This window comes from Anarrhichthys ocellatus, unplaced genomic scaffold, assembly GCF_004355925.1.
Source record: "Anarrhichthys ocellatus isolate YVR2014 unplaced genomic scaffold, GSC_Weel_1.0 scaffold4, whole genome shotgun sequence".
Lineage (NCBI taxonomy): Eukaryota > Metazoa > Chordata > Actinopteri > Perciformes > Anarhichadidae > Anarrhichthys > Anarrhichthys ocellatus.
In genome coordinates this window covers 2360254-2375637 of record NW_022280034.1, presented here as the reverse complement: position 1 = coordinate 2375637, position 15384 = coordinate 2360254, and the positions used below count along the sequence as shown (strand labels likewise).

The window sequence follows — 15384 nt, the reverse complement described above, 5'->3', positions numbered from 1 at the left end:
CTTCATCTCAGAAGGGAAATATATTGTTATTTTTACTTAAATATTTACTATATTTTTCTACTCTTAAGTACATCTTCCTGATTTCACTTACATACTTTACTCAAGTAACATTTTAAAAACCGGACTTTTACTTCAAAATTATATATTTAAAATGTTGTATTAGTACTTTTACTTTAGCAAAGGATCTGAGTACTTCCTCCACCGGCTATGGATTGTTTTTCACATCGTGATCCTCTTTCGTCCGATATGACAGTGAATACAGCATTCGTGTGTCGTAACTTCCTGTATAACGTTTCCGGTTAAAGATGGCGGCGACCTTGTGTGTAAAAGTTCTACCGAAACAGGGTAATGTAGAGTAAATAACGCATCTAGCTTTAACTAACTGTCTGTTTCGAGTTAGTACTTTGTTGCCTGTGTTTTTTAAAACTATCTAGACCTAGCTTCTATTAAACAGCGTGTCAGATAGGCTAGAGGTGTTTAGCTAGCTTATATTAAATAGTGTATCAGATAGGCTAGAGGTGTTTAGCTAGCCAATGTTAGCTAGCTTATATTAAATAGTGTATCAGATAGGCTAGAGGTGTTTAGCTAGCCAGTGTTAGCTAGCTTATATTAAATAGTGTATCAGATAGGCTAGAGGTGTTTAGCTAGCCAGTGTTAGCTAGCAGGTGATTAACAGACTTTGTGTCTCTCAGGGTGGCTTCCCCTGATACAGACCGTTCGGCACGGCTCCAAGGCCGTGACTCGCCACAGGAGACCGATGCACATACTCAAACAGAAGCTCATGGCTGTCACGGAGTATATTCCTCCAGCCCGGGTCATCCCACCTGGAGCCTATCCACCCCAAAGCAAACAAGTCCAGGAGGTAGCACTCATCCCCTTCTAAGCCTTTAACTTAAGGGCCAATAGCCTATTTGTTTATGGAACTGAGTTAATTTCTAGAGCTGTATATCATATGTACACTACGTGGCCAAAAGCCTCTACACCAAACATTACATTGTAATTTGAATAGTGATATTACAGTACAAGGTCTTATGGCATGTTTAGAGTTAAAGTATAGTAACCATGCAGTGGATTCAGATTATTTACCAGCCTCCCACTAAATAGAGGAGGATAAATAAAATAGGTTTATTCAGTACAATTACTACCCTCTGCATGCAAAGTGCATTCAAGCATCAAATGAGTCAGACATCGAGGAAGTCCATGGACAGGATATGGAGACTTAGGAGGAAACTGTTTATTTTGTAGGTTAAAAATAACAGTAGAAATGCAGCAGATTTAAGAGGAACAGAAGTATAAGAATGTAACTTCTTTAAATGACTCCCAGAAAGGTAGTAATAAACAGAAAAGTGTTAAGCCTCCATTTAAAAGAACACGGTTGTGGCTGTAAATGTAGTCCAGATCTGCGGTGCATAGAAACTGAAAGCTGCTTCTGTGTTTGGTTCTGACGGGGGGAGGGTGGTGTGCAAACCTCTCCCAGAGGATCAAAGAGCTCTGGATGGCTCGTAACAGAGCAGCGTATCACGCATGTATTTTGGCCCCAAACCATATCGTCCCCAAACTGTTGTCACAAAGTTGGAAGCAGAACAGTATGTGGGCAAGTTTGTCCTTTTACCAACATCAGACTGAATTTAATTTAGGCAAAGTTCTTGTACAGCTGCTTGTGAAGTTTAACTTATTTTGGTAAATAAAAATAAGGTCTTATTCCCCATACAATGGTGTCACACAAAGTCAAAATAGTTGTTTTGGTATTAATACAAAAACTCAGGATTAACATAGAACAATTTCAAATGATATCTGTGAATAAAATCATCGCCATATTGTCCCCAAACTCACTGCATACACACTATTGGTGATAACCATCCTTCTTTTTCTTGTTTTAAACCATTAGTTAGCAGCTCCACTTCACTCTGAGACAAACTCCTCTCTTCTATTCCACCAGGATAGTGCCTTCATGGTGGTCATGAAGAGGAATTTGAAGAACGTGTTCCAGGACTCTAAGATGGTCGCTGTGGTCCAGGACAACGCCAGTAACGCTGAAGACATGATGGTGCTCAAGCACAGACTTCATAAACATGGCATCAGTGTCAAGTTCTTCCCCAACCAGGTAATGCTGAAATTGTTTTATTTAAAAAGTAAGAGCACCAAGCATGTTGAGTGTAACGGTGAGGTCACCTTGCAAGCAGCCCGTCAGCCTCGTCCTTGTAGTTTGCTCCTGTGAAGCAGTTTTTTTATGCCTTCATTAGATAGCAGACAGTAGAGAGATGATGGGAAATTAGTAGGAGGAGAGAGAGAGATTTGGAAAGACATGCAACAAAGGTCCTTACTAGGCCACCAGGGCAACCCAGTCGTGTGGTTTTATTGGCTTTTGAAACTATAAAATCCAGCATGTGTAACATTTCTTTCAAACTAAATGGACCAGAGCCACATGATTTCACCGACCGAGGATCACACAATCTCTGGCGTTAGACATGTTTAAGTTGTTGCTTTTTGTTTTGGTTACACAAAATGTAGTTTTTCATGCTTTGAAACATGCGTCATCTGTACGGCTACTACTGCATACATGTAAAATAATCACTCAAAGTTCATAAGAACGTGACTGAGATCTGTTTCCTTTATGCAAAACACACAACATTCTGCTCAACTTTGAACCCCTTTAATCTTAGTTTTAGTTTATTCTAATCATAAATCCTGTTTTGTTTTTTTCAGGTGGTTCGGTCGTTCATTAAAGACGGTCTTTTCTCCAACATGGCTCCTCTGTTCATCGGTCCTACAGTTCTGTTTGTTAGTGAAGAGCCTAAAGTGAAGGAGATGCTGTCGACTCTAAGGGCCAGCCCACAGATGACGCTCCTCGGTATGTTTATCATCTGTGCCTGCATGCAAGGATCTTTATGTCTTAATTATTATCAATGAGATGTCAGTAATTAATAGAATATATTTTAACGCCCAATCAGTTAGTTAACTAATTAATTCCCTTCAGTAGAGGAAGATAAAACAGGTTTAAAACACCTGGATCTTGTTTCATGAACTTCACTTTAACTTATCGTGATCATTTAACTGCAGCTCGTTCATCACTGCTTTGCTCTACTGTCTACAGGAGCCTGTATAGACAACGCACTGCTGAGCGCTCAGGGCGTGGTGAGCTACTCCAAACTGCCGTCGGTGTCTGTCGTCCAGGGCGAACTGGTGAGCGGGCTGACGATGCTCACCTCCCACACGGTCTCCTTGCTGCAGCGCCACCCGGCCCACCTGTCGGCCCTCCTCCAGCAGTACGTCAAGCAGCAGAGCTCGGAGGGAGCTCCCAAAGCAGAGGAGGCCACGTAGAGCTGCAGAGGAGATCACAAGGACTGCTGCAGATTTCCAGCTGTTTGGAATGACTTGAGACTGTTGGGTTGGACACATTGATAGAATTTATTCAACTGGTGCTGAATTCAACTAAATCGTACAATGTGCATCCAGAGGAGCGCCGTGGCTGCTGTGAATGAAGGAAGCTGCAGACTTGACTGTTTTCAGTGCACCTCAACCTCCTCAATGGAAGTCTTGGATGGACAGTGCTGCAAAAATGTGGGTGTCACCCAAGCATTTCCTTTATTTAAGGATATTGTCACATATAAATAAACTATTTCAACACAATGTTCAGTCTTCATTTTAGTTTTTTTCTTGAGTTAAATGTACTTTACTTTTGATTTGCCCAAAGTAGCTGCAGTGGCAGAATGGAAAACCACTCCAGCCAAAATAAACACAAGTGGTCACAGATCCTGATGGGTTAATCTGCAGATTACAGCATGTTAATCTGGGTCAGTTAGTCCATTACAGCCCGCCTATCTGAAGGAGACACTCGTTGCTCAGGCGCTTGCTTCAACACCATGCTCAATGCCAGAAACTGTCTTTAAGCACATTTAAATTCAGGTCTAAAGGTGCTTTGTGTCACTCTTTTTGACAAATAAAAAGTATTTTAGTATATAAAATTGCATGCTTTTATTTTGGTATTTATCACAAAAATAAGCTGCAGATATTTGGCAACATTTACACACTATTGGTAAATAAAGGGTAAAGTATGACCTGCAGTGAATGGTTGACAAACCAATACATATTTGTTTTTACACACATATTTTAGTCCATTCTGTCCCCTTTAAAATACCGTAGGCCTACTTTATAGATTATTTCTATTATGATGAGGCCTTATTTAAGATCCCAGCCTTCACTCTATAACGGAGTCAACTAGGTGTGCAGAGTGAGTGGAGGTTGGCTGGATTTACTCTCCACTACACTTCCTCTTGCTAGACGCTGTGTAATTCCAGCTAATGCGGATAATGCCCAGGACACATTGCGCATCGCACGCGCCGCCTGCGACGCACAGCTCTCCTTGGATTTGATTCGGAGGGACGGAGCTCGTGTCACCCACCGACGGAGACGGCACGAGATTATGTGATCAGAGTTAGTGATTATCTCTGGATGTAACTTGTAGTTTGACTTTTTTTTGTTTTTAAACGTGTTTCGACGTGTCTTCTTCGTCGGAATGGTGATTTTCTACAGTTTCTTTAACGCCAAATGAGACACTTGTTGGATTAATCAGGCGCAGATGATGAGCGTCACAGGTGGATTTCAGGTAAGACTTCTTAAACATTAGCTCGCTCAGAAAACGCAAAGTTCGGGTTCAGTTCTGCTGCAAAAAAACGAACCAAACCAGCAGAACATGTGAGATATTATACGTTAAATACTATGCATCGTGTTCATATTGTTAAAATACTATATTGTTTGTTTGAAATAGTCCAAACTTCCTCATCTGTGTGCAGAGACGGTGACATCTTAACGGGTTTTAGATGAGTTTGTGCAGCACCTAATAGTTGAAATGGGTCCTAAAAGGCTTGAAGCAGTTTCACTGAAACACATCAGTGTGGCTGCTTCCTGGTTGCGAGTCAGTCAAAACAAATGCACAAGTGTGCTTACAATCAGACAGGTCCTGTTAGGTTTTCTCACCTCTGTTTTGGGATTACAAACTCCTTGTAATTTGATTTAATCCTTACTATTTAAAATGTTTGTGCTAAATCATGTATCAATATTTAGTCCTCTATTAATCTTGTATTGGCTGCAGTTATTTATTCCAAACAGCGATATTATAGCGGTGATAATCTCTGTATTTTAACCTCATCCTCATGATGCAGCTCTGTGACTGTTGCCAAAACCTCAGTTGACTTGTTTTGTTTGCTCCCATTTCCACATAATGAGCTCGTGCTCGTTTCTGAATCAAACATGAGGAAAAGTAGCGTTCTGGTTTATTAAACAGCCGTTGAATGCTTATTTGAAGTATTTGAAGTGGAATTGATCTACGTTTCCTGAAAGTGCACAACCTCATCTGCATGTATCGGGGAAACTTATACTGTGACATTTGGATTTCAAACACAAGTTTAAAATCTTTAAATCTGAGATTATACCTTGTGGAAACTATCATAACTTTTCTAATAAGATCAAAATCAATTTTTTTCACCTGTAGAATATTATTTGTTCCGTCTTTAGTAATAAGCAAGCTCAGAAACCTGCAAATCCTTTCATCCTTTTTCCAGCACATGCTGTCATCACTGAGGTCAGTTACTCTGGTCCTGTCCCGCCTTTACATAACAGCAAGCCCGCTGCTTCTGCCCCCTTTTAGAGGAAGATCAGTTGTAACGCCCCATTCTATTCTGTTGTTGCACACACAGAGACTATCTGAATGTAGTAACTTCCCTACTTGAGTGAATAACGAACTAAAAGCAACTGAAAATGCTGCAAATGCAAACATCCAGTTTCCTGCATGCAAACTAAATGTGGTCCCTGTCTCACAAACACGTTCAATGGAAGTTTTCACTTGTAAAAACACACATTTGACATCAAAGTACTGCACTGAAAGTCATTTATTCGTTTTATACAACTTTATCTATCATCAAACTAATGTATCGATCACTTTACAATCTCCTTCATTGACTGCAAAGCTCATTCAGCTATTCCAATTAATCAAAGTTCTTAAAAAGGAAAAATAATTCATTATGTTAAGAAAGAAATGAATAAATAAATCAATTTACATTTTAAACAAATTTAAATATTCTTCCATTCAGCCAGAAACGCAACATATTTTCAGTTTTTATGTCTTTAAACTTGTTTTTGAAAAGTGCTTATTGTATTGATCATTTCAGATTCACCTAAGCGGATAACTTCAAGTATTTTATAAGCCAGCGGACGAGGTTACATTGTTCTCACTGTTGTCCTGCTGTGACTGTGGTCTGCACATTTGTACTTTTCATGTTGTGTCGGTGCTCTCTGCCTCGTGTTGCTCCTCCACCGAGTGGCTAAAAAAAACATCCTCTGAAAAACCAATTAAGCAGAGGTTAGTAATCCTCCCCCGAGAAGAACGGAAGCTGTTCCACCAGCTTGTGCAAAATCAGACCGTGTCCTGTGTGAGGAAGTTCATTCACTTATAGGAAAGTAAACAAGAGCTAAATGAATCAATCAATATTCTGGCATGAAAAATGACATATTTCATGTTGAGCAATTTCTCTCACAGGACTCAAAATGACAAGAATGTTGCACTGCAGCACCACAAGATATGTTCTTAAAAAATGACTATTTGGGTTTTTTAACCACCTTACTCATGTTCAAACACTCAAGATTAACAGATTGTTCTGTGACAGTAACCACAAGAATGACTCTTCATAGCCTGTTCCTGTTTTTTACTACCTTAAGCACATTATAAAGGAACCTCTTGGCAAATGAAAATTATTTTCTTTATATGCTTACTTTTATTAAAAAGACTTTAAAGCCCAAGTTGCTCTTCTCAAAACAAAGGCATTTTATGCATGTCAGAAATTCTCCCATTTATTGTGAAGCATATTTAGTTTTCTGTGTCTTTAAGACCCAGAACAGTCTAGATGAGGATCCCGGATATCCAAAATGTGTCCAGGTCGCTCTGTTAGGTAACTGGATTACACAGAGTCCCATCTCGTCTCCTGCTCTGTTGAGCCGGTTTAACACTTTCACTTTGGTTTCTTTCTCGTGGAGCCGACTCGTCCTCATGGGTCATTAAACAGCTCTTCACGAAGAGACGATATAATATAATAGATGTTCAACATTTGGTAGAAGAGTGACGTTAAAGGAAGAGCTGGCTCCACTGCAACTTAAGGATTGATTGCATGTGTAATTCATTTACGCTGCAACAGTTTGTTCATGTATTCCACGTAGCCCATGAAGTTTAAGAGATCATTTATTATTTGACGATTAATAAGCAACAACTTAATAATGGATTGACGTACCAAAAGTAATTTATCAGGGAAAAAAGCCAAAACTTAGACGATTCCAGCTCCTCAATTGTGCTTTTCTCTGATTTACAATAATGTAATTTGTGTTGAAAACAATCTCACCAAAAGGTCCATTCAGTAGCTATTCTGGAGCTTTTGATCAAATCGGATGATCTTCATCAGCAGCTGTCATGAATGTATTTGTATTTTGAGCTGTTTGTTGGTAAAACAATGACTTTAAGGACTTGTGAGGAGGAGTTTCCCAGTTTTCTGACGTTTTGTAGAAACACACATTTTAACAAAACAGAAGAGACATAATCAATACCTGTGGCTTCACATTTATATTTCCAGCCTTAAAACTGCACACGGAAAGCTACTTTGATGTGTGTTCTTATTTGTTGTAACACAGACAGGAGACATAACATCATGATATGATCTCTCCACAACCAGCGGATCCCAGTGCAGGGGGGAGTCTGAGGTCGGCGCTCCGACATGGATTCACACGGGTCTTCACTCAACCGCAGCCCATCGCTGGCGAGCGGCCTGGAGAAGTCTTCACCGACGTGGAAGCCGTCCCACTCTCGCAGCAGTAGCACCTCCCGGTCCTCCTCCAGACAGGTGAGGCGCCAGATACAGACAACACCAAAGGGATTATGTGTATATCTATGTAAATGATTGTTGTTTAAAGGAAACTTTAAGTCCTTGCTTTGTATCAGTAAAGATTTCCCCAGAATGACATCTGACCTTTCGAGATTATATTCGTTATTTTGCAGAAAACTACTGAGTTTAGTGAGCCTTGATGCTTTGGCTATTCGTGTGAAAGGCAGTAAAGATGCCAAAGAGTCCTGGGAGCCAGAAATGAGTTAGCATATTTGCACTTCTGGATTCTGAAAGTGTTTTTGGTGAGATGCCTGAAATTAACACAAACTGAAGAGATTTTAACGTTTTGTTCTACAACATAAGATCAGTCAGTAAATACCCCTCTGTTGAATTTAGAAGCTTTTAAATGTCTTTAAAAAGACTAAAGGTCAGTGGATATTCCCCGTTTTCTCCATTCACACCGTTTATAGGTTATCAAAGACTGGGAAGTGATTGACGACCTTCAGGTAGAAACCCAAGCAGGAAGTGACAGTCTTCACGACATGACCGCCCCGGGAATCTGTGAAGGATATCTCCTGAAGAGGAGGAAGTGGCCTCTGAAAGGTTGGCACAAGGTGAGGAAACCGTCCTCTCGGTCACCTCGTGTGATTTACAGATAAAGTCGGTGTCTAAGAGGATGGTGTTTGATCTCTTTTTCAGCGATACTTTGTCTTGGAAGTAGGAAACTTGCGTTATTCCAAAAATCAACAAGATGTAAGTAAATATCATAACGGGATTTTTCACCTACTACTTTTAACAACGATAAATAAATGCACCTTTTTGCACTGTAGGTCTCCAGGGGAAGAGTCCAGGGCTCTTTAGCTGTTAGCCTCGCAGTCATGTCCATAAACAAGAAGACAAATCGGATTGACTTGGACGCAGGAGACATTCTCTATCACATGAAGGTAAGCATGTCCAAACAAATAACCAGAGTGCCTTTAGATTAAAAAGACAAATATATGATTTTTCTTGTCTCTCCAAGGCAAAGAGCCACGAGCTCTTCTACATTTGGGTAACCAAGCTACAAGCCCACCGCCTGTACAAGAAGAATGAGGCGGCTCACGTTCACAGCGGCTTCCTCCACACTTTGTCTCACGGCGCCACGGCCGGACGAGCTCAGAGAAACGGAGACTTGGTGATTATCAAAGGAGCTGTGAAGTCAAACGTAACACGACAACTTTTACAAGAGACTCAAGGTGAACTCCTCTTCCCTGTGTTTACCAGAGCTCTGCAGGCATGGCGCATCCAGATAGAGCATCGGCAGGAGTGCTGCGCTCCGCTAACGCCGCTGTGAACAGCAAAGTGTCGGCCTGGCTGCAGCAGAGTCACGACCCAGACACCTGTGTTCAAGGTACGTGTCTTCTAAAATATATTGGTAGACCAGCAACTCCTGTCAATAAATAGATAATTAAATACATCATGTTTTCTTACAGAGCTGAACCGCAGCCATTTGGACCTTTCTGAGATAAACTGCTTAATCCAGAGGCTGCAGATGTTGGAGACGGGTCAGACTTTGACGAACGGAGACCTGAAGCGCATCATCAGCATACAGGTAGACCGCTGTTCACTTTGGAGCCGCTCCTCCCTGGGCAGCATCACGTGAAAGTAAAGATGACTTATTCTCATAATCTGATCCAGAATCTCTCGCTTGAGAAGCCGAAGAGGCCGAGGTCGGGGAAGATATGGGGCCACTCTCGCACATTATCCAGAGTGGAGGCCCTGGGAATGGTAAGAATGATCTGTAACTCACTCAAAGATATGTGACGGACATTGTTTTTCAACCAGTGTTTTAGGGCGATTTGAAATGCTAATTGTTTATAACCATAAATTAAGTCGTAATACTCACAATTTCACATCCCAACCCTTCTGTAACATTTTGGGAAATTTTTCTAACCCAAAGCCGATACATGGGATTACTAAATCGGTGAGTTGGCAACGGGAAGAGACAACCTAATTCATGAAAATGATTAAATGTTCTCTGTAGCAGCCTGAAAATGAATTGTGACTGTATTCATTTTGACAAAATGCTTTTTTCAGATTAAAGTTACAACAAGGAACTTTTAACTGTTCATGAAACGGTCTCAATTTGATATATGACCTACATAAGTAAACAAGACCATCAGCCGGACAATTGGCTATTTCTAGATAGTTAATCTTCTCTAAATCATACTGAGAGGGGCAGACTGTCAGACCCTGCTGCAGTAAAATGAGAGGTTTTCTTAAGAGACTCTGGTGCAATACCACCTTTGTCCACAGGGACCGCCAAAATCAACAAAATGAAAGTTCCTTGTCGTAACTTTACAATGGATGCTGTGTTTGTTTTAATTGCACTGAATTATATGTTTCTGTATGATCACACCTGGTGTATTCATCGTAGATGCCTTGCCTCTTTTTTTTAACATCCAAAACATGTTTTATATACCGGAGAATCTTGTAAAAAGAGCATAGCAATTACGTGATTTTGAAAATTGTAATCTTAGAGTGAGTAAATTACTAGATTATTCAAGTAAACCTGCATTTTGTTTAGCTGCTAGATCAGTAGTTTTCAACCCTGTTCTTTAGAAACAAGAGTGCTGTTGGTTGCCTTTCCTGCTGGCTACTCGGTCTACTGCAGCTCTGACGGTTTCCTTTCTTACCAAATGATCAGGACCGGATTTAAACATAAAAGTGAAAACGGTTAAGTAGCTGGTGGGACAGAAAACCTGCAGGGCTGTGATACTAGAGGATCAGGTTTGAGCTATAAAAAAGAAGTCAACTTGATGTTCCAAGTGTAAATAATTATGTCAAAAACAGAAGTGTATAAAACACAAATTAGTGGTTTTATGGTACCTTTCAATCGTTCTCTGTTCCCCTTCATAGCTGTCCTCCAGTCACCTGGGCAGCTCGCCTAACCTCGGTGCATCAGCCTCCTCCATCCCTGACTATGTCTCCTCCCAGCTGTCCCCTCCTACTTTCATGTCGCCCGAGGGCAAGAAAATCCAGCAGGACATCTGCACCATGTCGCTACGAGGTCAGAAAAACAGAACATGCGTGTTTACACACAGGTAGACGGGGTTCCTGTGTTGTAGGTAGATGAGCAAAATCCAAGGCAAGATCAGAGAATCCACAGAGACGATTATGCAAAAGGAATAATGTTATAAACGTTCATATTAAAAGAAATCTGACATGAATATGCATTAAAATGATTCTTATTCCTCCTCAGTGATTGCTTCCCTGAAGGCAGTGCATGAAACTCTGTCCCAGGAGAGGCAGAAGCTGCAGGAAGTCTGGGAGACCAACAACATCCACCAGTCCAACACATTAGCTGAGGTAAGATCCATGCAGCGCCTGTCTTTTGGATTCTCGGACACATATTCCCTCTGTGGGTTTTGATGGCTGGGTTTTCTTTGTTCCTCTTTCTCCTCCTCCGTCGACAGCCTGCAGCAGCGAGGCATCCATCCCACGGGCCTCCCTCGGTGGCAGATTCGGCTGCGGAGTATTTTGACGCCAGCGATGACGTCCTTTGTGGAAGTTCTTCTGAGGTGTTCGATGAGTCGGGACTCAGCGATGGAAGCACCACCAACTCTGAGCCAGAGGAAGGATATGGTGGGTACATTTACACGAGTACCATTTAGCTGCGTTTCCGCCAGGCGGCAACCTCTGGTTCTGCCGAGTGCAGACGATGCGGAAGCGTCTTAAAACGTGCATTCTCTGTACTTACCAGCAGGGGGCGACTCCTCTGGTTGTATAGAAGTCTATGAGAAAATGACTCTACTTCTCTCTTGATTTATTACCTCAGTAAACATTGTAAATGGACCATAAAGCAGGGTATGCTTTAGGGCGGGGCTACTGTGGTGTGACGTATACAGCGTCATTCCTCAGCATTCCGAATATGGTAACTTCCATTCATCGGTTGCAAAAAAAAAACACATGGTGACCGCCGTAATCCAAGATGGAGACAGTGAAATCTATGGTTTCCGCCAAAAAGTTCCTGAACAGACACATCAAACTGCCCTTTTGCTATGATTAATATTGTTTTCTTTCACCTACATCACAGCATCGGCCACCAGGAAGTACCGTGCTAGCATTTCCAGGGCTCCAAACAGCGTTGTTCCCAAGAGCACCGGCCGGCAAACCACACTGCCTGCTCACTGTCCCGACAACAGCCACGTGGGCCTCGTGGCTATCCTCTACAATAACATCGGCAAGTCACACCGCTCTGCAATTGACCCTTTCTCTAAGCCCCTCCCCCCTTGGTTACAATTAGGCCTGTCAAGCTTTCGCACGCGGCATGTTAATATGGTGGTATTCTTATGTGCTGTGTTTTTCCTCAGGTAAAGACTTGGCTCGAGTGTCCATGCCAGCGCCTCTCAATGAGCCTCTTAACTTGCTGCAGAGGCTGTGTGAAGAGCTGGAGTACAGTGAGCTGCTGGATACCGCCAACAACACACCAGACCCCTACCAGAGGATGGTAAGACTATTCAAATCTATGAAATAGATGGGAAACTATGTCAACATAGTAATGTTGCAACCCTGATAAATCTACACCTGCTGAGATGTTGATAATGCTCCCTAAATATATAACTCAGACTCCCGTCCTGGAATATTTCTGTGCACCAGTCTTGACTCTATTTCAACTGATTGGAAAAGTTCATGTACATTTTAAAATAATATTTAAAAATACTGGGCCTGGGTTAAGCAAACATGGCGACAACACCTTCAAGGGAAGCAAGGTTGTCATAGAAAAATAGACCAAAAAGTCTGAACCTATTCTCTTAACAATGAAATAAAGATGAAACAAAATGTTGTTTTATCTCCGACAGATTTACATCGCTGCCTTTGCTATCTCTGGTTACTCCACCGCAACGTTCAGGAACCGCTACAAGCCGTTTAACCCGGTGCTGGGCGAGACCTACGAGTGCGCCAGAGAGGACCGGGGCTTTCGTTTCATCAGTGAGCAGGTATCTCACAAACACTACATTCATTACCAGACATACTGTTATTACATAATGTCTTATTCTTAAGTCTGTAAAGTCCCAGTGAAACGGGAAGTTGGCTTCTGATTCCGAGCGTCAGTGATATTGGTGAGAAGAGGTGCCTGCGAAGAGCTCAAAGGATATTAAAAGACAATACCCAGCCCCAGATTGGGCACATTTGCATTTAGCATTTATATTTTCTTTTGCTAACATTAGCATTATGAAAATTAGTTAGCTAGAGCGATCGCAAACTTTAGTTGACGTTCTCGCGAGTGTGTGGCTGAGACAGAGAAAGGTCTCGAACATACTTAATTATCTCCTGATGTGTGCAAGTGTCAGAGCAGCAGCCTTCTATCTCTTCAGTACTTCTTCTTCCACACTCATAAAGACTGGAAGTATCTCTTTTATAATTCTCAGTAAATGATATTTCACCAGGTCTGCCATCATCCCCCCATCTCTGCCTGCCATGCAGACTCGGAGAACTTCTCCTTCTGGCAAGGTGACACTCTTCCGTTATCAAACCAAATTCATAATTTGGGTTTCAGTTAGTGGTTAGTAGTAATCACGTGTATTTATATCCTCTAACTTTGTTCTGAAATGCATTTGAGAAAGTTGATCAGACGTTTATTCTCAACAATATTTATATGACCCGAACAGACCAGCGATGGAAGAATAAATTCTGGGGGAAGTCGTTGGAGATTGTTCCAACAGGAATGGTGAACGTCACTCTTCCAAGGTAAACAGGCTACACCTGACTTGACACTAGCCGTTACATGCAGGTTATCTTCCAACCAACAGTCCTAAACCTAAAGATACTCGGTTTACAACGATGTAAAACAGAGAAAACCAGAAAACATTTGCATTTGACTGACAAACTTATTTTGGCGCTTTGCTTGAATTTGGGTGTTTTGTCCAGGTACGGAGATCACTACGAGTGGAACAAAGTAGTGACCTGCATCCACAACGTCCTCAGTCAGCAGCGCTACCTGGAGCATTACGGAGAGGTCACCATCCGCAACCTCAAAAGCAACGTCTGCACCTGCAAGATCACCTTCGTCAAGGTGAATGAAACGACTTCCCGCACCACTCAGCCCTCTTCTCTTCATAATGTGTTTGGTTCTACAGAAAATCTCAGGCTTCTGTCTGACCAGTTTGTGTTTTCGTTGTAGTCTCGTTACTGGGGTTCAGACACGAACAAGAACGAGGTGCAGGGCATGGTGCTGGACCAAAGTGGGAGCGTCATTCACCGGTTCGGTGGTCTTTGGCACGAAGGCATCTTCTGCGACACTCTGCCTACTCCGAAATGTGTCTGGAAGCCAAGTGGGTCTGCGATCATCACAAACAACACTCAGGAGATGTTTAACCAACCTGTTTGTCCCTGAAGGTTTTCATGCTGTGATTTCTGCGTTAGGGGTTGAGGGTTTAAATCTGATGTGACTGGAATTGATCAAGCACTCCCTGTTGCCAAAACCGCTGATCAGCATAACCTGAGCGGCTTGTGTCTCCTCACAGATCCCCAGCCAAAGGATTACCTGCTGTACTACGGCTTCTCCAGCTTCGCCATGGAGCTGAACGAGCTCACCCCCGACCTGAAGCCTCTCCTGCCTCCGACAGACAGCCGCCTGCGCCCTGACCAAAGGTGAGCCGAGCTGGAGACGATGGTGCAAAGATATCTCCATAGATGAGGGAAAACGTGTCCATGCTTTTATCTTCAGTAGAAACGACTGAGGTCTCCCTAAAATATTAAATTAGACAGCTGCAGCTGATTCACTTGAATTCAGGGTCAAGATACTCTTTAAACTCGTCTTCTTTTGAATAGAATGCTGGAGGACGGAAAGGTGGATGAAGCGGACAGAAAGAAAGATGATATCGAGGAGTTTCAGAGAGAGCGGAGAAAAGAGCTCGGCAGAAGAGGAGAAGAACATGTCCCACGTTTTTTCAGGTACGTTTTTTACGATGATGACAAACTATTAAGTCCTGTTACAACAAATGTATAAACCCTCTTACTATAATGATTAATTATACAGGTCTATATTATTAATAATACATTTTAAATCTTACTCTTTGGTTGCATGTCTCTATATTTTTGAAGGAGTTCAACGTGGAATGCAGTTTATTTTTGTTATTGATCGTTTGGTCTTTAAAAGATTAGAAAACGGTACAAATGGTCATCACGATGTCCTAGAGCTCGAGGTAACTTCATGCAATGTCTTGTTTTTTACAACAAACAATCTAAAATATTGAATTCACTATAATGTCATGTTCTGTTCAAGTGTTCCGTTCAAGTGTTCTTGAGCAAAATCACGAATCGTGTCAATATCAAAGCATGTAAATTATTTTCTGCTTCTTTGTTCTTCTTTTTTGTACTGGTGGTTTTAAGTGAGATGTTTTATTCAAAGACAACAAAAGTAAAATGTTTTCTTCTTCATCCTTTTTCATCTTCATCCTTCTTTTTTGTACTTTTACCTCTTATTTTTGTTCTTCTTCTTCTTCTTCTTCTTCTTCTTCTTCTTCTTCTTCTTCTT

General features: G+C 41.7%; 2 protein-coding genes across 3 annotated transcripts in view; both read left to right on the top strand.

Annotated features, from left to right (window-relative positions):
• Positions 1-757: 757 nt before the first annotated feature.
• Positions 758-3321, top strand: mrpl10 (mitochondrial ribosomal protein L10). The gene is made up of 4 exons (XM_031842922.1): positions 758-862; positions 1940-2104; positions 2707-2851; positions 3095-3321. The coding sequence occupies exons 1-4, from the start codon at positions 758-760 to the stop codon at positions 3319-3321; spliced, it is 642 nt and encodes a 213-aa protein (XP_031698782.1).
• Positions 3322-3324: 3 nt separating this feature from the next.
• Positions 3325-15384, top strand: part of osbpl7 (oxysterol binding protein-like 7) — a 13041-nt gene continuing 981 nt past the window's right edge. Inside the window, exons 1-22 of one of the 2 annotated variants that reach the window (XM_031844064.1) lie at positions 3325-4606; positions 7716-7883; positions 8336-8479; positions 8565-8618; positions 8696-8809; positions 8887-9039; positions 9129-9255; positions 9338-9456; positions 9543-9632; positions 9805-9828; positions 10764-10914; positions 11107-11213; positions 11321-11489; positions 11941-12087; positions 12218-12354; positions 12707-12844; positions 13295-13358; positions 13517-13595; positions 13776-13920; positions 14029-14179; positions 14372-14498; positions 14679-14801. In XM_031844064.1, coding sequence (XP_031699924.1) covers positions 7758-7883; positions 8336-8479; positions 8565-8618; positions 8696-8809; positions 8887-9039; positions 9129-9255; positions 9338-9456; positions 9543-9632; positions 9805-9828; positions 10764-10914; positions 11107-11213; positions 11321-11489; positions 11941-12087; positions 12218-12354; positions 12707-12844; positions 13295-13358; positions 13517-13595; positions 13776-13920; positions 14029-14179; positions 14372-14498; positions 14679-14801 — 2489 coding nt within the window. In that variant the 5' untranslated portion in view covers positions 3325-4606; positions 7716-7757. The remainder of the gene's footprint in view (positions 4607-7715; positions 7884-8335; positions 8480-8564; positions 8619-8695; positions 8810-8886; positions 9040-9128; positions 9256-9337; positions 9457-9542; positions 9633-9804; positions 9829-10763; positions 10915-11106; positions 11214-11320; positions 11490-11940; positions 12088-12217; positions 12355-12706; positions 12845-13294; positions 13359-13516; positions 13596-13775; positions 13921-14028; positions 14180-14371; positions 14499-14678; positions 14802-15384) is intronic. The other variant, XM_031844065.1, reaches the window with a different exon arrangement.

What these genes read in the sequence shown, in the direction of transcription:
- mrpl10 (XM_031842922.1), top strand. Translation starts at nt 758, where the DNA reads ATGCACATACTCAAACAGAAGCTCATGGCTGTCACGGAGTATATTCCT. An exon ending in AAAGCAAACAAGTCCAGGAG is followed by an intron (nt 863 to 1,939) that starts GTAGCACTCATC and finishes CTATTCCACCAG; the next exon opens with GATAGTGCCTTCATGGTGGT. An exon ending in TCAAGTTCTTCCCCAACCAG is followed by an intron (nt 2,105 to 2,706) that starts GTAATGCTGAAA and finishes TGTTTTTTTCAG; the next exon opens with GTGGTTCGGTCGTTCATTAA.